We start from the raw sequence: 26,091 nt of genomic DNA on the forward strand, positions 1-26,091 counted from the left end.
TGCGCCATTGGGAGAGGTGATGGCGAACCCTGCCACCCACCGGCGTCATGTGGCCCTGAAAGCACGGACTAGGAGGATTTAGTGGCGGATGCTGCGGGGGGAGGTGTGGTCTGACCTCGCCGCTGTCCCCGACCGCCACCCCGGCGGTTCCCACGGCCGCCACCGCGTTGATAAGTCTGTTGCGGCGCGTGGCTGGCAGCCCGTGTGGGACTGCCCCTTCCTTGGCCACGAAAGGAGCGAAACGAACCCGTTTGCTGGCGCTGGGTCGAGAGACCCAAGGACTTGGTCGTGACCCTGGAGTCCTTGAAGCGCTCCAGCGCGTGGTCCGCTTTGTCGCCAAACAGGCGACTGCCATCAAACGGCATGTTTATCAATGCATTCTGGACATCTGCCGAGAAGTTGGCGGATCTCAGCCAGGCGTGGCGACGAATCGCCACCGTCATGGACATCGTTCTGCCCAGTGAGTCGGTCGTATCAAGACCACACCTGATGGAGTATCTTGCTGCGTCTCGGCCTTCAATCATAGCCTTGCCGAGCTTAGCCCGTACCTCCGGCGGGCATTCAGGCAGCAGGTCCGCGACCGTATCCCTCAGAGAGTGGGTGTAGCGGCCCAAGAGGCACGCGGTGTTGCAAGACTGCAGTCCCAGACTCAAGGACGAAAAGACCTTTTTGCCATACTGGTCGTACCTCTTAGATTCCCTGTCGGGCGGGGCCGACGGGAATGCGGTTTGGGAAGTGGAGGCCTGGATCACCAGACTCTCAGGGGTGGGATGGGTGGACAGAAACTTGGGGTCGTCCGAACACGGACGGTGGCGTCTGGCCACGTTCCTGTCAACATGCGAACCTGAAGCGGGCCTGGTCCACGTGCCCAAAAGAACGTCAGTTAAGGCCTCGTTGAACGGCAGCAGTGGCTCCTGTGGGCATGACTGCGGTTTGAGGACCTCAGTGAGGATGCTAGTCCTCACGGCCGCGACTGGGAGCACAAGGTTTAGGGCCTTGGCAGCCCTCATCAACACCACTGAATAAGCTGCCCCCTCCTCCGAAGCCACGGTAGGAGGTGAGACAAAGCCAGGGTTGGGGGAGTCGTCCAGACCACTGGCATCACCCAAGTCACCCGGTCCAGTCCACGTCGTACTGACACTCACGGGTCAGAGGGTCCTCAGACCCCTCCCACTCCTCTCCGTAATCTACATCTTCACCATATTCGGAGTCAACAATGTAGACCGGCTCCTCGGGGTTCACAGGCCCCATCGGCTTCGAGCCCGGCGTCGGACGACGCCGGTCCGACTCCGCGTCCGGCGCCGGAGAGGCGGAGAGGGAATGGGGGCGGCGCCGCCCGGAGCCGGCACCGAAGCACCGGCGCCGCGCGGGGGCGGCGCCAGGGGTTGCCCCGATGGAATCGGCACCGGAGAGGCCGGTTGACTAGCCGGCGTCGACCCTGAGGGACCCTGCGGCGCCGGGATCGGAGCAGTCGGCGGAGCCGGGGCCGGAGCACCCGACGGCGTCGAGGCAGGACCACCCGAACCGCTAGGGCCCCCGGACGGGACCACAGGGCCCGAAGGCGCCGCGGAACCCGCCGGAGGAGACAGAGCTCTCATGGCCATGAGGAACGCCTCTATCTCCTCGGGTGACGCGCCTTGCCCAGGGACCGCAGGGTATGGAGCAGGCCACGTCGGCGACTCACGCGGAGCCGCGGGGGTGGGGTCACCCGAACCCCTGGCCGCATCGCGGGGGAGTCGGGGGTACGATGACGACGCCCCGACTTCTTGTGCTTCCTACCTGAGGAACCAGAGGAATGGTGACGACTTCCGGAGCGGTGACGACTCCGCGACCGCTCCCTCGAACGCTCCCTTGACCTCCGGCCGGACCAGGACCGCTCTCGACGCGGGGCCGACACCCGGAGCTCGAGCAGCTTGCGGGACCGCTCCCGTCTAGCTTTATTCGTCAAGGCCCGGCAATCGACGCAGGCGTCCACGTCGTGGTCGGGGCCCAGGCACCGGAGGCAGAGTCGGTGATGGTCTGTGACCGACATCGTACGGTCACAGTCGTCACAATTCTTAAAACCGGGCATCCTACCGGCACCGTAGAAGAGTTCAAAAAGATCAAAGATCAAAAACTTGGTCAAAAGACCGGAGTACTGCACTTCTCGGATCTGCGCTAACTGGCACGGAAAAAAGAAGAGTTGACGTCAGCGCGCGGAGGCGGCGTCTATATACTCCAGCGACGTCATCACGGCGCACGACGCCGAACGCGGAGCCGCAGGGGACGCCTGCAGACGACTCCTACCGACGCGCAGGGGTACTGCTACGCTAAAGTTTCCGGATCCAGACTGACGCCTGGGGATATTCTAAGGTAAGGAATCTAATACTAACCGGTTTCTTTCAGATAGACCCGGCAGATGTGGGCACTGAGGGCTGCATCTCGTTAGATCTGAAACAGGCCTTTGATTCCCTAAGATGGGATTTCATGTTTGCTACGTTCACGAAATTCGGGATACCTCCCGAATATATTGCGTGGGTCAAACTACTATACACCTACACTACGGCTCAGGTGCGCACGTCCAAATACATCTCAGAGCCGCTAGCCATAGCAAGAGGTACCAGACAGGGTTGCCCACTCTCCCCGCTCCTCTTTATCCTGGCGCTTGAACCGCTGCTCTGTAAACTACGGACTGTGGCTCCCCACCGAGGCATCCGGAGAGGCGAGACGACTCATATAGTGTCCGCCTATGCTGACGATATCATCCTATACCTCCATGATCTGCGGGGCGACCTGGACCCTATACCTCAACTATTTAAGGACTACAGATCGTTATCGGGCCTCACCATAAGTGAACACAAATTATACGGGTACTGCTTTGCGGTCTCTGGCTCAACTACACCACTGCATTTCACACCGCACACCTTTCAAATGGCGGACACCACTTTCCGCTACCTTGGGATCCAAATATACAGGGACGCCGAGGAGATGTTAGATGGCAACCTCGGCAGGGCCATGAGGGCACTCAAGTCACAGATACAATTTTGGCTATCGTTGCCTCGATCGGTGGCCGGCAGAGTGGCAATCTCCAAGATGGTAGTGCTTCCCCGCCTTATTTACTATTTCACTAATTTGCCATTCCTGATCCCTGCTACTATGTTCAAGGCGCTAGACACGCTCCTTACGGAACTCATATGGGGACCAGGGCGGAGGCGCATAGGACTGGCTAAGTTGCAGCTCACCTCTGGGACAGGGGGTATGGGAGTACCAGACTTCAGAGCCTACAATTTCGCATGTCAGCTACAGTGGCTGGCCTAATAATAATAATAATAATACCGATATTTATATAGCGCGAACAGCTACCTCGCAAGGAGGTGTCCCGGCGCTGAGTGATCATTTTTCCAGGCAGAATGGGCGGAGAAAGGGGAGGGAGTGTTTAGTTATTCTGGGAAAAGAGCCAAGTCTTTAGCTGCCTCTTAAAACTGGCTTCCGTTGGAGCCGATTGGATGTTGGCCGGTAGGGCGTTCCAGAGTGACGCCGTGCAGGCAGAGAAGGATCTGCCTCCAAGTCTGGCTCTCCTGGCGCGGGGGATAGAAAGCTGGTGTCGTGAATTTGAACGCAAGCATCTCTCCTGATAGTATCTGGGGAGTCTAAGCTTTAAGTAGTTGGGACAGGTCCCCTTTTGGGCTCTAAACGCCAGAGTTAGAGCTTTAAACTTGATTCTGCAGGCTACAGGGAGCCAATGCAGATCGCGCAAGTGCGGAGAGACATGCTGTTTAAAAGGAATGTTTTTTAGTAGTCTCGCAGCCGCGTTCTGCACGATCTGCAATCGTTGCACCAGATATTTGGGAAGGCCAAGGTAGAGGCCGTTTGCGTAGTCCAGTCTGGAAGTGACTGTAGCATGGACCACCGTCTTGCGACAGTCTTCAGGCAGGAGGGACAGAAATTTGCGTAGGTTTCTTAGTTTATGGAGACAGCACGCAGAGACCTGCTGTATATGTGGAGAGAAGGAGAGACTCTCATCCCATCTTACTCCCAGATTTTTCGCATTGGTGCTGAGTAGAGGAGGAAAACCCATTTCGGAGGGCCACCACAGACTTGGGGGGGGCCGAGTATGTTTGCCAAAGAAGATGACCTCCGTCTTACTCGCATTCAGTTTGAGTTTGTTTGCATTCATCCAGTTGGCAACATCTCGCAAGCATCCCTTCATATTGCTGAAGGCTGCCTCTGAAACATCCGAGAAGGGGAAAATTAGTTGTGTGTCGTCGGCGTATGAAATCGCCTTGACGCCCCATTTAGCAATAAGAGAAAAGAGTGGAGCCAGATAAATATTAAAAAGTAATGGACTGAGGGCCGAGCCCTGAGGGACACCACACCAGAGGGGTTTGGGTTTTGAAGAAAGGGGGCCCAAGGCTACTTTCTGGGTACGATCAGTGAGATAAGACTGTAGCCAGCCCAGAGCTTTATCTTCCAGGCCTGTGTTTTTTAGCCTTGACAGTAGCCTCCCATGATCCACAGTATCAAAAGCGGCAGATAGATCCAGGAGCACCAACATAGCCGATGCTCCTGAATCTAAAGACCACCTGATCGCCTCAGCCACTTCTATCAGAGCGGTCTCGGTACTAAAGCCCGCCCTGAAACCTGACTGGGTTTCATGCAATATGTCTCTTTCTTCTATGAACCTATTTAGTTGGCGTTGTATCAGTTTTTCAAGCATTTTGCCAGGGGCTGCCAACAGGGAGATTGGCCGGAGATTACTAAGATCATCCGGGGCACCGTTTGGTTTCTTTTTTAAAGGCAGGAGTGTGGCATGTTTCCAACAATCGGGGAATAGACCTGTTGCTATGGATGTGTTCCAGATGTGTAGCAGTGAGGTGGTAATTGAGTCCGACATCATTTTCCAGAGCTTGGGCGGGCATGGGTCATCAGGAGCCCCTGATTTACATTTTTGTAGTTCCCTTATGGCCTCGGCGAGGGAAATAGGATGGAATTGAGCTAAGGCAGGGCTTCTTTGTAGCAAATTTTTGCTGATATGGAATAGTTTGTTCGCCAGAGACGCTCTAGTTTTTTGCAATGACTTTTTTCAGCCAATAGCTCGGTCGAGAACCATGGGGCCGAAGGGGATTCTCTGCGTGATGTAGCGATTTTTGCAGGCGCGATGGTATCCAGTGTATTACCTATCCAAAGATTTAGAGCCACAGCGTCCGAGTTCACATCTAATGACAAAGTTGGAGTAGTGGCTGAGAGAGCAGGACAGAGAGTCTCTGCTGATATATTAGCCCAGTTTCTGCGAACATAGGATCGTCTCCCTTTTGTCTGGTGGTGGGAGGGGAGGGAGAAAGAAAAAGGGATTAAAAAGTGATCCGTCCAAAGCAGTGGTTGTGCGGTTTTAGCTGAACAGTCTGGGATATTGGAAAATATCAGGTCCAACGTGTGGCCTGCCTTGTGCGTTGGTTCCGAGATAATTTGGAATAGGTTCGCCGCTTCCAGTGTAGAAATAAGTTGGGTGGCTAAGGGGCAGTCTGGACTGTCAATGTGAACGTTAAAATCGCCAACTGCAATAAAGTGGGGGTGAACTATTGAGCTTTGGACTATAAGGTCCATCAGTTCGGCGGTATAGTTGGTAAGGCAATCCGGAGGCCGATAGATAATCAGGCCGGCTAGGGACAGATGGGGGTTTATTTGAAAGCAGAAATGAAGCCCCTCAATGCCTGGGATGGAGGTAGGCGTTGAGGATGACAGTGTATATTTGTCTTTAAAAATAATCGCTACCCCACCGCCCTTTTTATCATTTTCTCTATTTGAGACGCTCATTTTGTAACCTGGTGGGACAGCCAGTGAGATAGAAGCTACATTATCCACAGACAGCCATGTTTCTGTAAGAAATAGGGCGTCCCAATCGGAGTCCTCTAGTAGCAGCCGGATATCATCCGCATGCCTAGGGAGGGATCTGCAATTTAGTAGGGCGGCTTTAATAGTGATATTAGGGTGGTTAATCGGGGAGCCTATTTTGGAATTTAAAACTGCTGTTTTAGGGGGGGGAACGTCGCGAAGTGTCTTGTAGCACACCGGACATGATCGCGGAGGTGTAACGTTGGCCAGGTCGTACCTGAGCGCATGACAGTGATTGTCTGTATTCAGAGCTAGTAATGCAGACCTGGACCAAACGATCCGCGTATCGTCCCTACTCTTACCTACAGCGTGGCTGGCGCTGGGCGCGGTCCCGTCGCGGACGGGCGCAGACGGGCTTGCCTTAGGCGCGCCTTCGGCGCGCAAACGGCGCCCCCGCTGCGCCCGTCCGCTGCGCTTCCGGAATATACACATATTTTATAATGGTTAGCGGGTCGGAACCTGCATGAAATAGACATGACGGAGGAAGACCACTCAAAAGGGAAAATCCATGTCTTACTATTGCCCCGCTCGGAGTTACCGAGGGATACCCCTCCGCTTCTCCGGCTTGCAGTACAATACTGGCGGAAAGCGATAAAATATACGACCCCAATAACATCATATGCCCCCACAATCCCACTACTGGGTATCCCGCTGGAGTCGGGTAGGCTCACGGTTCACATACTCATGTCATGGCACGACGCTGGTGTGACGCACGTAGGAGACCTCTTTGCAGATGGACACATGTTGTCCTTTGAAGACTTCAGGAACGCACATGGTGTTCCCAGGGGATCGTTCCTCATGCATGCCGGCCTCCGTCACTACGTAACAAGAAGGTGGGCGCACGAGGGAGTGGAACCACCCACGAAGCCTTTGATGACAATGCAGTACCTCATGGGAACGGGAAGTCACCTGACTAAATGGCTTACTGCGCGTATCAGATCAGGTAGGGCGGTCCCGTTATCGCTCCTCAAGATCAAATGGGAGGGTGACATAGGGAGGCCACTCAGAGATAAGGAATGGGAGCGTATCCTTCAATTTCCCCAAAAAGTGGCTAGGAACCCCAAATTCAAGTTCATTCAGCTAATGATACTACATAGGGCGTATTTGACGCCACACCGCATCCACGCCATGTTCCCTGACGCTGTCGACACATGCCCCCGATGCACTGTGGACGACGCGTTGCTGGTACACATGCTATGGGCCTGCCCAAAACTAGGCTATTACTGGGCCACTATCATTGACTCGCTCGCCGGGGCAGGTGCCACAGGAAAACGCCGATTTCACTGGAGTGGTTTGCCATGCTGGGGTTATTCGAGACAGGGGGTGATGATGATGAGTCTAATGTTTCGTTACCTATAGACTGAACTAAAATCTACCCCCCAGTGGGCTCGCATGTACTATAGAAGTCCTGGTGCACTTGCTCATGCTATGGGATAACCCATAATGTTGTTGCTTATGTCGTTGACTGATTGTATAGAATATCATTTTTGAAAAGAGCTGTTATACGGGTATAGCCAAGTACCAACTAATATATGCACACGTGATGTAAGAGTGTCTGGGGTGGGACTATTCGGGGTGGGGGGTGGGAATACTGATGTTCCTAAGGGTTTTGTTCACCTACTGAGAAATAAAACAAAATGTTAAAATGTACAATGTACCTGCTATTACCTTGCTTAATAGAGCACACCTATATATGGCTTTATAATGTGATAATTTTTCTGTACTATAGCTCTAATCACTATGCCAATACACAGATTTTCAAAAAAATGAGGTAGCGACCCGTCAGTAGGCATGGTCTTTGAGCATCCCCTATAAAAGGAGCAGCGAAAGGAACCACGGTTTGATGGTGTCTGCAGTGCTCCCATCGATTAGGCTTCCTCAGTGTCTTTCTTCATTTTTTTCTAATGAAGTGTCAACTGTAGGGCCAAATAAATGTTTCTTGTTAAATAGTAAATTTAAAATGGAAGCTTGAAGCGCAAGTTACATACCTTTGGTAACGATATATCCGTAAGAAACATTAGTAGTGATTAATTCCTTACCTCAGAATTACCCCCAGGCGGCAGACAATCCGGAAAGTGTTTTGTCAGCAGTACCCATGCACGTCGGTAGGCGTTGTCGTGCGGCTCCGCGTACGTCATTGGCTCCGTGATGACGTCGGAGCTACTTAAGACGCGCCCACACGCGCTGACGTCCGTTCTGTACACGACTTTCCGCGCCAGGATTGCAGAGCCATGCAAGATACTGACCACTGGTGCCATGATACCAGGGCCCTGAAAGGGATGGCCTTAACCCTAGAAATCAGATCGCAGAAAAGGGAGGATGGGTGGGGCGGTAAGGAATCTATCACTACTAATGTTTCTTACAGACATATTGTTACCCAAGTTAAGTAACTTGTGCATCTGAAAGAAACACGTAGTGATAGATTCCTTACCTTGGAATAAATACTGCAGCAATACCAACCCCGGTGGTGTGTCTGCGAACCATGATCACACCAGAAAGTCCTGGAAAGCAGAATAGCTAAAGAAGCAGTCTTTCCGGACTTAGTTGTCCAGGCAGTAGTGCTTGGTAAACGTGTGCAGCGAGGCCCACGTAGCTGCCTGACAAATGTCCTGCAAGGGAACACAGCGTCCCAGAGCAGAAGTGGCCGCTGTCGCCCTGGTAGAACTGGCGCGCAACCCCACCGGAGGCTTCTCCTTAGCCAAGGAGTAGCAAACCTTTATGCACAGAATGACCCACCGAGAGATGGTCCGGTCCGTTTGTGCACAGCCCGACCTTTCTTGGCGCCAACAAACTGGCATTGCAACCGGAACTGCTGGTGCGACTCGGATAGAAAGAGAGCGCACGTTTTGGGTCCAGATGGTGGAGCCTCTCTTCCTCTTTAGAGGGATGCAGAGGTGGAAAAAAGGTGAGCAACGTGATGGTCTACCCAACGTGAAAGGCAGTGACAACCTTTGGCAGAAAGGAAGGACGAGTCCTCAGAACAAGTTTGTCCGGATGGACAGAGAAAAAAGGAGGTTTAGAAGAAAGAGCCTGGAGCTCACTCACTCTTCTGGCAGAGGTGATGGCAACCAGGAAAGCAGTCTTTAGCGTCAGGAGAAGAAGAGGGCAATAAAGAAGTGGCTCAAAGGGAGCGGACATCAGAAAGGTAAGAACTAGATTCAAGTCCCACTGAGGCATCACGAAAGTAACATGAGGAAACTTGTGCGTGACGCCCTTCAAGAATTTTTTTTACAACAGGGGACTTGATAAGGGAAGGCTGATCTGGGAGACTTAGAAAAGGCAGAAATGGCCAAGAAATAGCCCTTGATAGTGCCCAGAGCAGAGCCCTGCTGGGACAAATAGAGAAGAGAAAGAAGGACCTCTGAAAGAGGGGCAGAAATGGGAAATACAGCCTTTGCTGTGCACCATGCAACAAACTTCTTCCACCTACAGGCGTATACCGTCGATCTGGGTCCGATCCTGGACCCCTGGGGGGCCTGCGGTGCCAGAGCCGACACTGCAGGACCCGTGGGGGGCCTGCGGGGCCAGCGGCAACACTGGGGCCGGAGCTGCCGGAGATGGTAAGGCAGGACCCCCGTCGGGCCCGCGGGGCCCGTAGACGCACCAGCGGGGCCAGACGGCCCAAAGCGCCGGGCCATGGCAATCAGAAACTCTTGTACCTGGGCAGGCGTCGTCCCTGCACCCGGGAAGGGGGGTAGACCGGGGGGACGGCGCAGGCTCGGCAGGAGCTGCGGGGGTGGCACCGCCCACACCCTCAGCGCATCGCGAGAAGGGAAGTCGAAGCGCGACGATGCTTCTTCGATTTCTTCTTGGAATGCTTCGACCTCCCTGACCCAGAGTGCGAAGACTTCGATCCAGAGGAGTGGTGATGACGACTCTGCTACCAGTCCCTCGACCTCTCACGGGACCTTGAGCGGCACAGAGCAGACTGCCGGGCTTCAAGCAACTTTCGGGACAGCTCCTGCAAAGTCTTCGGCGCCACGGTGCACGACTTGGGGTCGTGGTCGTGTCCCGGGCAGTACAGACACAAGCAGTGGTGGTCCGTCACCGACATCATGCAATGACCGTCCTCACAGGTCTTGAAACTGGGCATCCCTACGACACCAGGAGTCGATCGACTTGAAACAATGAGGTAAAAGGCTTCGTAAAAGTCAGTCAAAAATTGACTGGGGGTACTTGCTCTTCCCGGATCTGTACTTGCTGGCGCGGAAAAAGAAAGAACTGACGTCGGAGCGTCTAAGTAGCTCCGATGACGTCATCACTGCGCCAACGACGCACGCGAAGCCGCAGGATGACTCCTACCGACGCGCAGGGGTACTGCTGACTAAAAACTTTCCGGAGCCAGTATGACGCCTGGGGGTAATTCTAAGGTAAGGAATCTATCACTAATAGTGTTTCTTTCAGATTCTGATACCCTAAGCTCGACGTCTAAGTAGGCCGCTGGTGTTAATAGCGCGAGAAGAGCACACCTGATTGAAGTGTTGGAAATAAGCTTCCCTTCCTGGGTGAGGTCATGAGCTTTAGCTTTATGCTCATCAGGAAGATTTTGGATTAGCTGCTCTAGCTCTTCATAATGAGCTATGTCATTCCTTGCTAAGAGTTCTTGTGTATTAGCGATGTGCCAATAATTGGCTGCTTGCGCTGCTACTCTTTTGCCAGAGGCATCTATTAATTTAGATTCTTTATCTGGAGGCAGGATGTCTCCTGTTTCAGAATTAGCTCGTTTATGAGCATTTGATACCCATAAAGAATCTAATAGAACCTAACCCCTGATGTAAATTGGGTCTGTACGTGCAGCTTTATATTTTTTATCAACGCTAGGTGTGAGGACCCTAACTCGCATTGGATCTTTGAATACCTCATCTACATGTTTTAACATACCTTTGAGCATAGGTAGTGTATGTGCAGTCTTTTGCGATGCACTTATTGTCTCAAATAAAAAATCCTCCTCAAGATGCTCCTTATGGAGCTGTACTCCATGGTACCGTGCTGCTCTATTAAGCAGTTCAATGAACCCCCACATTGTCACCTGGAGGAGAAGACTTAAATGGGTATAGGTCTGGGTCGTTATTATTGGGATCAGTGTTATAGTCGGCCCATGGGTCTGGAGCATTGTCTTGTGACACATCCGCATGTGTGTCCCCATCTTGATCTTCGTCCCCATCATCTTGATAATCTGGAGATTGTGGCCGAGGAAAAGTTGTGGGTCCTATGACCAAATTAGGATCAATAGATGGAGAATATGAAGGAAAAAGGGGATGGAGAAGTGTTAGTAGTTACACTCTTTCTATTTAGAGGGATATGATAAGAGTCCTCCAATTCTGGCTTTATTTTTGCTGGCAACTTTGCATAAAGATGTCCTGTACTAGGGTTGATAAGTTCTTTTTGTTTGGGGTCTGTGTTAGCAAGCAGAACATCCAAAGAAGGCTCCTTAGATGATGGAGGAGCCGCTTTTTCTCTTGGGGCCAGAATTTTCAGTGTAGAACATTTTGGTGCGGATGATATCGGAGCCAAGGATTTCTGTGCTGAGGATTTTGGATCCTAAGTCTGGTAAAGTGTTTTTAGGGATAAGTGGATTTGATTTCCGGTGCTGAAGTTTTGGCTTCGGTCCCCGAAGGAAGGCAACTGGGTCCCAAGCCGGAAGGCTTTAATACGTGTTTTGGTGCCAGGCCCGAAGGCGGAGTGGTCGAAAGTTTCTCGGTGCCGACATTGGCCAGAAGGCAGAGGAGGGACTGGAGCCATATTAAGAGTGTACCTTTTGGGGCAGAGGAGTATCTATACTCACGGTACGCTGACCAGGTGTGATATCTTCCTCGATGTCGGAGTATTCCTCGGACAAGATGTGTTCCTCCTCCTCTGCCCCAGCTCCACGTGCTTCTATGATCTCCTGGTCGACATTTTCTACAAAAAGATCTGGAGCAGAGTCTGTGTTGCGGATACATTTCGAGACGTCGAGCCCGACGGTCACGGAGCGTCTTTTGCGATCAGAACGATCTGCAAGCTTTGCAGTTGTCTTCGTTGTATTCGAGTGATAAACACAAATTGCACACGTCGTGTAGATCGGTGCGGGGGTACTTAGAGAGGCACCCCGGGAAGAATTGAAATGGAGTCGGTTCCATATACTGCAAACTAAGTCTACCTCGCTAGGTCCAAAGGCCTTGCACAAGACTTTCCGATCCAAGTTTTAGAAATGGATAGGATACGCGAAGGCAGAATTACGCGATCAAGATACAATACCGTTGACAGTAGTGGATTGCGCACGGAGGGGAACTCGAGAACGGTGTTGAACCGGAGTGCAGCAATTCACGTCCGAACCCGATGGCGAAAGAAAAAAAAAATAAAATCAATCTAACAATGGAGTCCGTGCTCACTATCACCGAAAGGAGGAGCCACCTACCTCGTGACTGGAAAAGATTTCTTCTAACAAAAATAAAGTGCAAACACCAAACACTAGATGGCAGACTTATGCAAAGCATGTGATCTACAGGTCACATGCCTCGAACAAGATGTTCCGAGAGCTTGAATACTTGCTGGTGAAGCTCCTTTGGGCTGGTAAAAGCATTAGGCTAAACCATAGAACTCTCCAGTGAGAATGGGTCAAGGGCAGAATGGAGGTCACCGATCTGGAACTTTATTACTATGGGGCACATCTACAACACTATCCATTGCCTAGATGAGGAGCAAAATTGGAGAGGGCCTCTATAGATGGCACCCCTGATGGCTACCAGCTGGGGGTGTTGCTGATGAGCAGTGGGGTCATGCCTGAAGTATTTCCACATCTAATCCGCCAGATTGGATGGTTGTGGGGGAAGAGTGGTGCGATGGGTAACAGGTAGAGCGCCCTATGCGCCAGAACTAGATATATGGAAAGTGCGCCCTTTTTAGAAGTTCCATATAATGGGAAGGAGGTTGTATTATGCGTCGGATCTGCATTTGGCGAGTTGTTTGTTAACTCTGACAGATGCGATGGAGACGTTCGCACTAGGAGGAGGCCAATTTTTCCAACATGCTAAAATAGCAGCAATAACCAGACAGCTCTGGTTGTCATTTCCGAAGGGCTCCTGAACCCTTGCACACTTATGTTTGAAATGTTGATGGCCATTACAAGATAATCCTTTGAGTTCTATATATTTTGCTTGGTTGAAGCAAAATCATGCTGAATTGAGTTGGACTTTTAAACTTCTCTGCCCCTTGTTTTCTGTTGTAACTGAGAGACTGATTAATTCTGCAGCACGAGAAGGGGTTGACGTGTGCTTTTTACTGCATGTGTGCATTTTGCTGGATAATGCTTTAGAGCATGATTACAAAATGTAAAACATGCCTGAGAAAAGCACTTTCGACGATAATTATGGCTGGGTGTTTTTAACGCAATTTGAAATGACAAAGAAATAAAAATAGAAAAAAGATTTGGTGATGTTGAAAAGTGTACAGTTGGAAGGCCTGAAGAAGAAACAGCTGCTCTAACTGTGGCAGTTCAGGATGGTAAATTGCCACTAACCACAGTCTCCAATGTTGTCACAACAATTTCTTACCATGCAAGAAATGAGGAAAAGTGACTGTCCTTTCTCAAAAAAAGGAGCGCCAAGTAATTCTACCCTAGATTCACATGGACCAGTAGGAATATTTTAGCACGTGACATTATAAAAATACATGAAAATTATGTACCAACAGCTCAGGGCACAAAGCACACTGAAAACAGAGCTAAAATTGAGCACAAACAGAGAGAATAAAGGCTGATTGAGGGTGCAGAAAGATCGCCCAGAGATTTTCCTTCAGGGATGAGGCCACACCCACTGTAGTTAAAATGGGGTATAATTAATCCAGAGAAGGCTGATGTCTTCTGGCAACAAAGATTAAAGAACTTGCATACAATTCTATCACTACACAAAAGTAAATATCAGTTCATCCCACCCAAATCAAACAATGAACTCCTTCCTTTCCTCTACTACCTTCCCAAAAAACCCTAACTCACCTTAAAATCTGTGTTGTTGATGAATTCAAACACCAGAGCTGGAGTCTTGGACTGCAAAAAGAAAGATGAATTAAAGAAAATTCTTTGTTGTCAGCACAAAGAGCAGCAGAAAACAAACATATTCCTCCTTGTACAGGTTATTAATAGATCACAGATCAGATTTGTAAAGTAATATTTTTCTTATCGAAATTACCTCTAATTTCTTCCTCCCTACTTTTAAGTGGACTTGATCAGTTTCCCAAGACAGAGGGTAGACAGACCTATACCAATACTATAAGAGCACTACATTTCAGAAATGAAAGGCAGACTGCCAACACCAGTGTGTTATGCTTATCTATGCTTATCTGTTATGAGGTGACAAAGTGGGTTATCAAAGTCAAGGAAAATAGTTCACACTACAAAAGTAAACCAATAGGATTTTACATTACTCCATGTCTTTCGTTCGGACGTAAAGTTACCTGAAGCAACAATGAGGCTGGATAGGTTAATGATTTATTGATACACAAATTAGTCACACAATAGATTATAGGTAGGTACAGCTTTAATAAGAAATGGGTGGCCATTACCATCACAAATATGTTACTCTGCTGGTTTTGTAAGAACAAGAAACATAAATGATAACTGGCTACACCAAAGTGTTCCCAATTGTGTTTTGTTGTGCAAACTCAATTTGATCTCTCTGGTGTGCAGAAAGAACCAGTTCCACAGTGGGGTGGAAACGATTGCAACAGGCATGAATGTCTGAGATAGCTCACTGATGATTACTATAGTGGAATCCTGGAATGCGTTCATTACCGTAGCCTTCTATCCAACAGTCGTTAGGATTTTAAGTAATTGATTACACACCCAAAAAAACCAATTAATGGACAGAATGCAGAACAATGTCTCATATTCACACCAGTACAGAGATCTGGGACTAAATCCATCGTTTTTTTGCTCACCATGCCATTCCAGTTTGGATCCAGCCATATGCAAATCAGTCTCTTGACCCTGCACCCAATGGGAACAGTCCAGCCCGAACTGCCAGGCCAGGTCCTCCCTGTAAGAAAGTGGCTCTGTATATACTGGACCAAAGTAAGGTACAGTGTGTACAGAGTCCACAGTCCCCAGAGGTTTGGCAGAGGCTCAAGTTAGATACAGCCTTACTCTCTAAAGTGGTAGCTTGATCAAGCAGTAAGGCACTATCAGAGGACAGTGTAAAGCATTTGTTGTACACACAGTCAGCAAATGGTCTCACGCACTCAACTCAAATGAACTCTAGGCCAATTGTTTTGTATCAAAATAAATGGTTGTTTTATTTTAGAATCAACAAGGTATCAAAATATACTTTATCAGAATGAATTACTTTATTTTGAATACTTTGCAAATAGGCAATAGACTGTACAGTACTTACAGTTGTTGCAATGGGGTACACAATTTCAAACACAATGCAACATTGAGCTTAATGGGAATTTCTAGTAAATGCAATTAGTTACTTTATGGATTACTTTTCTAACCACAGGACTGGATCCTAGATTCAGTCCTGGGACATCTCCTGTAAGCAGTTGACTAAAAGCGTGGTTACAGTAGTGATTTTTAAGGAATATTATTCTATTTTAAAAGTTGACACTTAAAAACTTTGCCACACAGCATCACCAATGTTATCCTACGGGAGGAAATTCACTTAGCAGGAAAGTAGTGTTATTGTTACTTTTTCTTACTCAGTGGTGGATCCTGGATCCAGCACTGGTGCATCTCCTGTAAACAGTTGAAAGAATGTGTAAGTCATACAGGCGATTTTTAAGGAATATTTGTAGTTTATGAAAATCGACACTTTGAAACTTTTCTGGTGAAAAGCAGACAATGGATTCCTATGGAAGGAAATTCAAGTTACTGGTAAGTATGGTTAAAATTACTTTTCAGGGTCAGTGCTGGGCTAAATGATGCAGCACTGGGTTCTCTCCTGTTAACAGGTGAGTAAATCAGAATTTGTTGTTCAGCTGATTTTAGATGAATATTTTAATTTCAAGTGAAACCAGTCAATGTTACTCTATGGAAGAAAAGTGAGTTATCGGCTTTGGGGTAAGTTCTCGACTGGCAGAGTTAAGGTTCCGGGCATTGACTCGGGCAGCTGGGTGCAGGGTGGCTTTGAGCCGTCTGGCGCTCAATGTTAGTCAATGGAGATCTTGGAAGGTGAACAAAGGCCTGCAGGTTCGCGAACGGAGACTCTACAGGGGTGACCAACACTTTGAGGGGTAAGTTGGGATCTTGGAAGATAGGTAGACACCCATGAGTTGGGCACACAGGGCACCGGGTGCAGGGGTGTCTTTTGCCGTCGGGAAATATTACCCTCTCTCGCGGTTGGAGGGATCTCCTGTTGTGAGACTGCAGGCATCATCTGGGTCGTTGAGGAGGGTCCTTGGGCACTGGATTTCATGTCGCAATCGCCTGCGGGGTCTTTGTCCACTCAGACACAGACCGGGCTCGGCGGGTGCAGAGTGGCTGGATTTGCAGTTCCTGGCTGGCACCAGGTGTGTTGCTGTTTGAGCAGAAACACTGCTCATGGGAGTCCCAGTCTTTAAGAGGTTCAAGACAGGCAGGTCCTCCGGGGTTTTCAAGGTTGCTGTCCACAGGAGATGCCGTGATTTAGCAGGAGCAGGTTCAAGGGTCAACAGGCCTGTAGGGCTGGGGCCAAATCAGTTGGTGTCGACCTCTTGTTAGCAGCTGCAAGGCAGGTCTTCGTCTTGATCTTCTTTCTTGTTGTCGAATCGGGATCGGAGGAAGGAAGGTTCAGGGTGCCCCTAAATACTAAATTTAGGGGCGTTACAGGTAGGAGAAGGGCAGGGAGCAATGGGTCCCTGTCCTGGGGTGAGTACACCCCCTATGCTGCTCCTCTCCTGTGGGAGGGAGCCTATCTCTGATTGGGCAGGGCTCGACATCCTCAAGATGGCCGGAGCCTGGAGATGTGCTTCACCGCGCCTCTTCCACCTGAGGGGTTGAGTTGGTTGAGTTGGCACAGGCTGGCACACCCCCTTTCCTCACGTAGGGTTTCCCGCCAGTCTTCCCGCCAGAGTTGGGGTCAGAACCGGTGGGGGCCAGTTGCTGAGTACAGCAAGTGGCCTGGAAAAGCTCACAAAGGGGGCATGCCTTTGAAGCTTCCCCCTGCCCATCCTGGGGGAGAAGACCGAGCAACTCGCGCAGGATGTGCAATTTTGCAGGCCCAGGAGAGCGGGGGCTCTTCACCCAGGAGTCCAGCAACATGTCTGCTGTGTGGCAGCCTAGGCAGCCTCTCAGACAAGACGTGGACTGTAGGTTAGGTTTCTGGGGGCATCTCTAAGATGCCCTCTGTAGTCCATTTTACATTAAATCCCACACTGGCATCAGTGTGGGTTTAATGTGCTGAGAAGTTTGATATCAAACTTCTCAGTCTTCCATGTAGCCATTATGGTGCTGTGGAGTTCGTAACGACAATCTCCCAGCACCATATAGTCTTAATGGCATCACTGCACTTACAGTGCCCAGGAATGGCCCTAGGTGCTGTAGAGGCACAGGGATCATGCACATGTGCCCACAATCAATCAATCAGGGGTTGGTAAAGCGCGCTACTCACCCGTGAGGGTTTTAAGGCGCTAGGGGAGGGGAAAAAGCTGGGCTGCTCAGTCGAAAAGCCAGGTCTTGAGAGCCCGTCTGAAGGTCTGCAGAGTTGATGAGCGTCTTATTTATACTGGGAGGGTGTTCCATGCTGTGGCTGCAATGTAGGAGAAAGCGCTCCCTCCAGCTCTGCTTCAGTGGATACGGGGCACCTCTGCTAGGGGGATGTCGGCTGAGCGGAGGTTTCTCTTGGGTGCGTGGAAGCTCATTCGGTCGTTGAGGTACTTGGGTCCGCTGTTGTTGAGGGATTTGTAGGCATGGGTGAGTAGCTTGTAGGTGACCCTCTTTTCGATAGGGAGCCAGTGGAGTTCTCGCAGGTGTGGTATCATGTGTTTGTGGCGTGGGATCCCTAGGATGAGTCTGGCGGCTGCGTTTTGGATGGTTTGGAGTTTGCGCAGTAGGGATTTGTTGATCCCAGTGTAGAGGGCGTTGCCGTAGTCGAGCCCGTGGGTGGCGGTTTTTCTGCAGTCTTGGAGGATCCACTTGAAAGTCTTGCGTAGAATCCGAAAGCAGTTGAAACTGGTGGAGGAGATGGCGTTGATTTGGCAGTTCATGGAGAGGGAGGAGTAGAAGATTATGCCAAGGTTCCGAGCGTGGTCCGTAGGGGTTGGTGGCGGTCCGAGGGCGGAAAGCCACCAGGAGTCGTTCCATGCAGAGAGGCGTGGTTCGAAGATGAGAACCTCGGTTTTGTCGGAGTTGAGTTTGAGGCAGCTGTCTTTCATCCATGCGGCCACGTTTTTCATTACTTCCTGGAATCTGAGTCTAGTGTCCTCTGGGTTGCTGGTGAGGGAGAGGATGAGCTGGGTGTCGTCAGCGTAGGACACGATGCGGAGGCCGTCCTGCCTCACGATGGTGGCGATGGGGGCCATGTAAATGTTGAATAGAGTAGGGCTCAGAGAAGATCATTGTGAGAATCCGCAGATGATGTTGGTGGGTTCGAAGAGGAAGAAAGAGGGGGGGGGGGGGGTTGAGTATGACCCTCTGTGTTCTCTCGAGGAGGAAGGATCGGATCCAGTTGAGGGCGTCAACCTGAATTCCTGCGTCGTGGAGCCTGGTGGTTAGTGTGCCGTGAGAGATGGTGTTGAAGGCTGCAGAGAGGTCCAGGAGGATGAGGGCTGTGGTGTGGCCCTGGTGGAGCAGCATCCGGATATCGTCGGTGGTGGCGATCAGGGCTGTCTCAGGACTGTAGCTGCTGCGGAATCCGGATTGAGAGGGGTCCAGGATGCAGTTATCTCCGATGAAGGTTGTCAGCTGGGCGTTCACAAGCCTTTCTGAGACCTTGGGAGCAAAGGGAAGGAGGGAGATGGGCGGTAGTTCTTGAGGTCGGTAGGGTGGGCCGAAGGTTTTTTGAGGAGGGGCTTCACTTCTGCCCGTTTCCAGTCCATGGGGCAGGTGCCGGAGGCCAGGGAAGAGTTGATGGTGCAGGCTAGCTCGGGAGCGATGGCCGTAGAGGCTCTGTGGAAAATGCGAGGGGGGCAGGGGTCCGTGGAGGCTTGTGAATGAGTTTTCTTCATGGTGGTGGCAAAAAGATCGATGGATGCGGGGTTCCAGGTGGTGATGGTGGGTTTGGCGGTGGTAGTGGCTGTAGGGGTGAAGGCAGTTGTTGGTTCGTTGAAGTGGTCATAAAGGGTCATGATCTTCTGGTGGAAGAAGGGGCTGAGCTTGTTGCAGCAATCTTGGGAGGGTGTGGTGTCAGAGGCTTCGCATGGGGGTTTGGGGAGATACTTGATGACGTTGAAGAATTCCCTTGTGTTGGCTGCGTTGGCGTTGATTTGGGCTTCAGTGGTCTTCTGGTTCCTCCACGTTTTGTCGAGGCGCCTGCAGGTGCGCCTGGCCTCTAGAAGTTCAGTGGTGAACCAGGCAGCCTTAGGAGGGCGTTTGGTGCTTGTCTGTCGGAGAGGGGCTAGTGTGTCGGCGCAACTGCCGATCCACCAATGGAGTTCTTTGGCAGCGGCACTGGTGTCGGCGGTGGCTGAGGGGTGTCGTGGAGGAGGGTGGCGTTGAGGAGGTCTTCGGTGACCTTACTCCAGTTCCGTCAAGGCGGGCGCGGGGCTTGTTTGGGTGCGGTGCTGGATGTAAACGTGAAATGGATGTAGTGGTGGTCTGTCCAGGAGTTCCGGGTGGTGTTGGTAATCCGAATGTTTGATCCTCCCGTGAAGATGGGGTTCAGGGTGTGTCCTGCAATGTGGGTTGGAGTGCTTACCAGTAGCTTGAGTCCCAAGGTTGGCGAGATTTTCAAGTAGCGTGTTGGAGTTGGGGTCATGGCGGGTCTCGAAGGTGGAAATTTAGGTCTCAGAGCAGAATGTAGTTCGTCGAGGTGATGGCGTGGGTAGCGGCGAGTTCTGTGATGTTGGTAGTGGGTTGAGGACGAGGTCCTGGTGGTCTGTAGATGAGCGTGCCCCATAGCGCAGTTCTGGGGTTGGTGTGGATCTGGAAGTGAATGTGTTCTATGTTGGGAAGAGTGCTGCTAGGTCTGGTGGTAAAGATTTGGAGGGAGGCTTTGTGCGTGATGGCGAGGACTACGCCCGAGCAGTTTGGGCGGTCTATCCTCTTGAGCTTGTAGCAGTCTGGTACAGCTGTGGCGATGTCTGGTGAGGAGCTCGTGTTTGTACAGGTATCGGTGCAGAAGCAGACGTCAGGGGTGAGAGTGTTGAGTAAGTCCCATATCTCTATGGCGTGTCGGTGAAGGGACCGTACGTTGAGAAGGATGCAGTTGAAGGTGTTGGAGGTTGTGGCGGCAGGTTGTGCGTTGCTGTCTATGGGCGCGGTTTCTATGGAGAGGATGCTTCGGCAGTTGGCGCACAAGAAGGCTCCCTGTGTGTTGTCGGGCGAGGCTCTTGCGCAGTGCTCGAGGAGGCTGGGTCGGAGTGAGAGGAGGTGTGGCGTTGGATGGCACTGGGCACGGTCAAGGCGCAGATGGGCGCAGACGGGCTTGCCTTAGGCGCGCCTTCGGGGCGATAAAGGCGCGTACACTGCGCAACCGCGCAGCGGTCGCCGTAATGAAGGGGTGGCGGGCAGAATCGAGAAGGAGGCGGGCGCCTGGTAGGGGGCAGGGCTATGTGGAGAGGGCGATGGAGCTTGAGGGCGGGAGGGGCAAAGCGATAAATAAATGAAGAGCAGAGACCTGTGGGATTTAAAACACAAACACAGCAATACACAATTTATACACAGCCCTTGTCAGGGCGATGTCCCAAAATGAGAAAGAACCTGTGGCAGAGTCGGCGCAAGGCTCAAACTCTGCTGCAGGGGCTGCTGTGGCGATGCACGTCTGGTGGAGCTGCCGGGGAAGTGTTGCCTCGACCGAGGTCAGGACAAACGCACTCGCTCCCCCGCAGCGGTTGCCGTAATGAAGGGGAGGGGGGTGGGTTCGAGGAGGAGGCGGCTGGCGGGAGCCTGGTAGGGGGCGGGGCGACGGAGCTTGAGGGCGGGAGGCACGAAGCGCTAAGTAAATGAAAAGCAGAGACCTGTGGGATTTAAAACACAAACACAGCAATACACAATTTATACACAGCGCTCGTCAGAGCGATGTCCCAAAATGAGGCAGAACCTGTGGCAGAGTCGGGCACGAGGCTCAAACTCTGCTGCTGTGGCGATGCGGTTCTGGCGGAGCTGCCGGGGAAGTGTTGCCTCAACCGAGGTCAGGACAAACACACTTGCTCCCCCGCAGCGGTTGCCGTAATGAAGGGGAGGGGGGCGGGATCGAGGAGGAGGGGGGCGGGATCGAGGAGGAGGGGGGGGCGGGAGCCTGGTAGGGGGCGGGGCTATGTGGGGAGGGCGACGGAGCTTGAGGGCGGGAGGCGCGAAGTGCTAAGTAAATGAAGAGCAGAGACCTGTGGGATTGAAAACACAAACACAGCAATACACAATTTATACACAGCGCTTGTCAGCGCGATATCCCACCACTGGCATAGTGCACTCAGCTAGAGGAGTGACACAGGTATGCCAGGGCAGTGGGTTTGTGGGCATGGCACACAGGGATGTGTGCCATGTCGAATCTCTGTTTAGTTCTGCACCAAGTCACTCAGCCTGCAAAGGCAGTGGGTGTGTGTGTCAAAGTACAGTGCCCCTAAGGGTGGCACAATAAGTGCTGCAGCCCTTAGGGGTCTTCTCCGGTCACAAGGCCCTGGGTACCTTGGGTACCATTTACCAGGGGCTGACCTGTGGCCATAGAGGCCAATTGAGTTTAGGTTTCAACATAGTTTTAGGGAAGGAACACAGGCCCTGGGTACCTAGTTGGCAGGAACCCAGGGCACACTCAAAGTACATTAGCCATTCAGCAATAAGTGGGGCCTACCATGCAAGAACGATGGCACTTTCTCACACTCCCTGGACTGGAAACAAGCATCCTAAGACCGGTTGAACATAAGTTACTTACCTGTAAACTTTGGTTCTCCAGTATTGGTGTCTTTCATAGATTCACATGCTTGAACATTCCCCGTCGTCGAAGTGGGAGTCCCACGGTACATAAAAAAGCAGTAATATATGCATATATAAGTAAAATTATTATAATTATAAAAATACATATATATATATATATATATATATATATATATATATATATATAAAATACAGTAAACTCAAAAGTACCATAGAACTGAATAGGCCCATAGAAAGCCTAAGGGAGAAACTCAACTTGGTATCATATCAGTGTCATTATGTTTTGGTCCAAATTCCAGCCAATCAGGCTGTAGTTCCCTCTAGAACCTTCTCCTCAGAAGCCCAAGACCTCAGATTTTCGTAGCACAGAGTAACCAAAAGTGCCTGAGGACAAGAGAGCCTCTGAGGGGAGGATGGAAGGGTCGCATGTGAATCTATGAAAGACACCAATACTGGAGAACCACAGTTTACAGGTAAGTAACTTATGTTCTTCTCCAGTATTAGGGGTGCCTTTCATAGATTCACATGCTTGAATAAGAGTAGAAAGCAGTAAGCATCATATAAGTCATAAAGGTAACAGTAAATTCAAGCATATAATAAACATATATTAAAGAGAAAAAACCTTTATGACTGGAGGCAGGTAGCAACAGAGGCTCACCTTTAATGGAAAAGATTCTGCAGCACCGCTTGTCCTACTGCTGCATCTGCGGCATCTGTTGACTGCAGACAGTAGTGTTTCGTAAAAGTATGGCTGCTCGACCACAGAGCAGCTCTGCAAAAGTGTCGCAGAGGTCCCCCGCAAAGAGGGCAGTAGAGGCTGACAGCTCTAGTGGAATGAGCACGTACTGAAGCTGGAAGAGGCTTTCCAGCCCATTGATGACAGAAGGTAATGGTGGAAGAAATCCACCTAGTAATAGTTTGTTTGGTAACAGGTTGTCCTTTGCAGATCGGGCCGTAGGCCACGAACAGTTGATCAGATTTCCTGAGGGATGCAGTGGGCTGAATGTAAAATTTAAGACAACGGTTCACATCCAGGGAATGTAATGAACGTTCCGCAGGAGTCTGTGGATTACGAAAGAAAGTTTTTTAAATGATTGGTTCGTTGAGATGAAAATCACTGGGAACTTTCGAATAAATGTCAGATTAGTACGTAGTTTAACAGCCTCTTTTGAGAACTGAAGAAAAGGAGGCTGAATTGTGAATGCCTGAATGTCACTGACACGCCTAGATGACGTCAAGGCGAGCAATAGGGCAACTTTCCACGTGAAGAATTTTAAGCTTGCTGAATGGATGGGTTCAAAAGGGGTTAGGAGGAGCTGAGACAAAACCAGGTTTAAGCGCCAAGCAGGCGGAGGACGCCGAATGGGTGGAAACATACGGAAGAGGCCTTTGAAAAACTGTTGGATGATTCTAGATGAATACAGTGAGGTCGAACCATCATGACGGAAGCGGGAGAGAGCCGCTAGAAATACCTTCAGAGTGGAGTGGGAAAGTCCTGACTTTGCAAGGGATAGGAAAAAAGGCAGGATCTGTTCTGGTTTGGCGGTCATCGGATCCAAGGCTTTGGTGTGGCACCAGACACAGAAACGCTTCCACTTCAACTGATAGGTTTTAATGGTGGAAGGAGCACAGGCGTGCGCTAACACCTCTCTACAGTCAGCGTCGATGGTCAGACGCGGAAATTCATGGTGTTCAGGTTCCAGGCATGGAGCTGGAGGTATGCTGGATCCGGATGGCAAATCTGCCCTTGCTGCATCGTGAGAAGGTGAGGCAGTGGATTAAGCGGAATTGGCTTGTTCTGGGAGAACAAGAGCAGATCCGTGAACCATGGGCGCCGCGGCCACTTGGGTGCGATCAGGATGATGTGGCAGGGTTGAAGCCTCATCCTGTGCAGCAAGCGCGGAATCATTGGAAAAGCGTAGCTGAATGCGTTCAACCAGCTGATCGAAAATGCATTTCCGCTCGACTCTCTATGGGGATGAAGACTTGCAAAGCGTTGGCATTTCCTTTTGGTGATAGTCGCAAAAAGATCCATTTGCGGCTGGCCCCACTGGCGGAAGATGAACTCGAGAGTTGGTTGATTGAGTTCCCACTCGTGATTGTCCGAGAAGGATCTGCTGAGTGAATCCGCCAGAACATTGGAAGCACCCGGCACATAGATGGCTGTGAGATGAATTTGATGACGAATCGCCCAATTCCATATCTCCTGTGCTTGTTGGGAAAGCAAAAGGGACCTTGTGCCGCCCTGCTTGTTCAGGTAATGCATGCTGGTGGTATTGTCTGTCCTCACCAGCAGAGTTTGACCTTGAAAAATCAGTTGAAAAGACTTCAGGGCAAGGAAGATCGCCAGAAGCTCCAGGCGGTTTATATGCCAAGTGCGTTGGACCGCAGTCCATTTTCCTTGTACCGATAGACCTTCGAGATATGCTCCCCAGCCTTCCAGGGACGCATCGGTTGTAAGCGTCAGAGTCGGAGCAAGTCTGGAGTGGTCGGTCTTTTCAAGTCGGAGCAGCGACTTGAAAAGACCGACCACTCCAGAGCCTCCTGAATGCGGGACGTGAGAAGGATCCTGTCGTTGAATGATCCTGAAATCTGTTTCCACTGCTTGTCTAACTCCTCTTGGACGACCCTCATACGTAGTCTGCAGTGGGGAATCAACTGTATGGCAGAGGAAGCCATGCCGAGGAATGATTTCAACATCCGGACTGAAACGTACAGTTTTGACTGGAGGGACTGTACCATCAGGAGCATACGGTCTTGTCTTTCCTGGGAGACAAAAACCATTGCCAGCTGAGAATCTAGTGAGGCTCCTAGAAAATCTCGCCGCTGAGATGGGCGAAAGTGTGACTTCTAGCAATTGATGGAAAGGCCCAAGTCTTGAAACAGGGAGAGGCAGGACTGTGTATGCTGGATTGCCAGTTGGAGGTTCGGAGCTTTTATGAGACAGTCGTCCAGGTATGGATAAAACTGTATGTCCTGTAGGCGCAGAAAGGCAGCTACCGGAGCCATGATCTTGGTAAAGACCCTCGGTGCTGAACGGAGGCCGAATGGTAAGACTATAATTGGAAATGCAACTGTCCGACTGTGAAGCGTAGATACTTCCTGTGTCTGGGGTGAATTGGCACATGGAAATATGCGTCTTGGAGGTCGATGGTTGAAAAGAATTCCCCTGGATTGAGATAATTTAGAATTTGAAGCAGAGTTAACATCTGAAAAGTTTTCGAAATGATAAATTTGTTCATGGCCTGTAAATCCAAAATTGGACGCCATCCTCCCGACTTTTTCTTGACTAAGAAAAACCGAGAATAGAATCCCTTGCCGCGTTGACTTTGCAGCACTACCTCAATGGCTCCTTTTTTGATCATCAATTTTACCTGGGCCAAAAGTTGTTTGAGGTGGGGAGAGGGTGGCCCCGAAGGTGGACGAGTGGGAGGGAATTTTGTGAACTCCAGGGTATGTCCTTTGGAGATAACGTCCAGGACCCATTGGTCGGAGGTGATTTCTAACCATTTGCAAAAGTATTTTGAGATGCGACCTCCAAGATGCACAGTCGGCAGAAGAAAGGAACTGAGACTGTCACTGCTTTTTGTTGTTTGCGCCACCTCTAGAAGTTGTTTTTCGTTGGTATGGTCTGGTGGAAGACTGACGATTTTGGGTTTGGTAAGAACCCCTCTGCCTGTTATCGTTGTAGGTATTGTAGGAACGATATTGGCCTGATCCTCGAAAAGTAGAGGAACCTCCGCCTCTACCTCGTGCCCCCCGAAAGGGCCGTTTCTTGTACTGGAGGGTAGCTAAGGACTTCGCAGTGTCGGTGTCCTTTTTTATCGCCTCAAGGGCATCGTCAACATGCTTGCCAAACAAAGACTCTCCATCGTACGGCAAGTCCAGGACTTTTGCTTGTACCTCTGAACGGAAGGTGGTAGATTTCAGCCAGCCTTGACGCCTCAAGACTGCAGCCCCGACGAAATTCTCTCCCTCCTGAATAATGGCCTGCGCTTCTGCACGGATGGCCTCAGATATTTGAGGAATCAGTGAGGCAATTTCAGACCACATCTGGCGGTCGTAACGGCCCAAAATAGCCAAGGTATTTGCCGCTCTGACAGTAGTAGCCGCCATTGTTGTAAAAAATTTTCCCTATAGAGTCCAACTTACGGCCTTCTTGATCAGGAGGAGACGAGATTGGTGTAGCAGGATTGCGAGATCTTTTCTCTGCTGCTTGAGTGATTAATGAATCTGCTTTT

General features: G+C 50.7%; 1 protein-coding gene across 1 annotated transcript in view; it reads right to left on the minus strand.

Annotated features, from left to right (window-relative positions):
- Window positions 1-26,091, minus strand: part of CSNK2A2 (casein kinase 2 alpha 2) — a 364,482-nt gene that overhangs the window by 206,762 nt on the left and 131,629 nt on the right. The window contains exon 4 of the mRNA XM_086947793.1: window positions 13,844-13,894. Within this exon, the coding sequence (XP_086803919.1) occupies window positions 13,844-13,894 (51 nt within the window). The remainder of the gene's footprint in view (window positions 1-13,843; window positions 13,895-26,091) is intronic.

This window comes from Lissotriton vulgaris, chromosome 12, assembly GCF_964263255.1.
Source record: "Lissotriton vulgaris chromosome 12, aLisVul1.2, whole genome shotgun sequence".
In the NCBI taxonomy this organism is placed as follows: Eukaryota; Metazoa; Chordata; class Amphibia; order Caudata; family Salamandridae; genus Lissotriton; species Lissotriton vulgaris.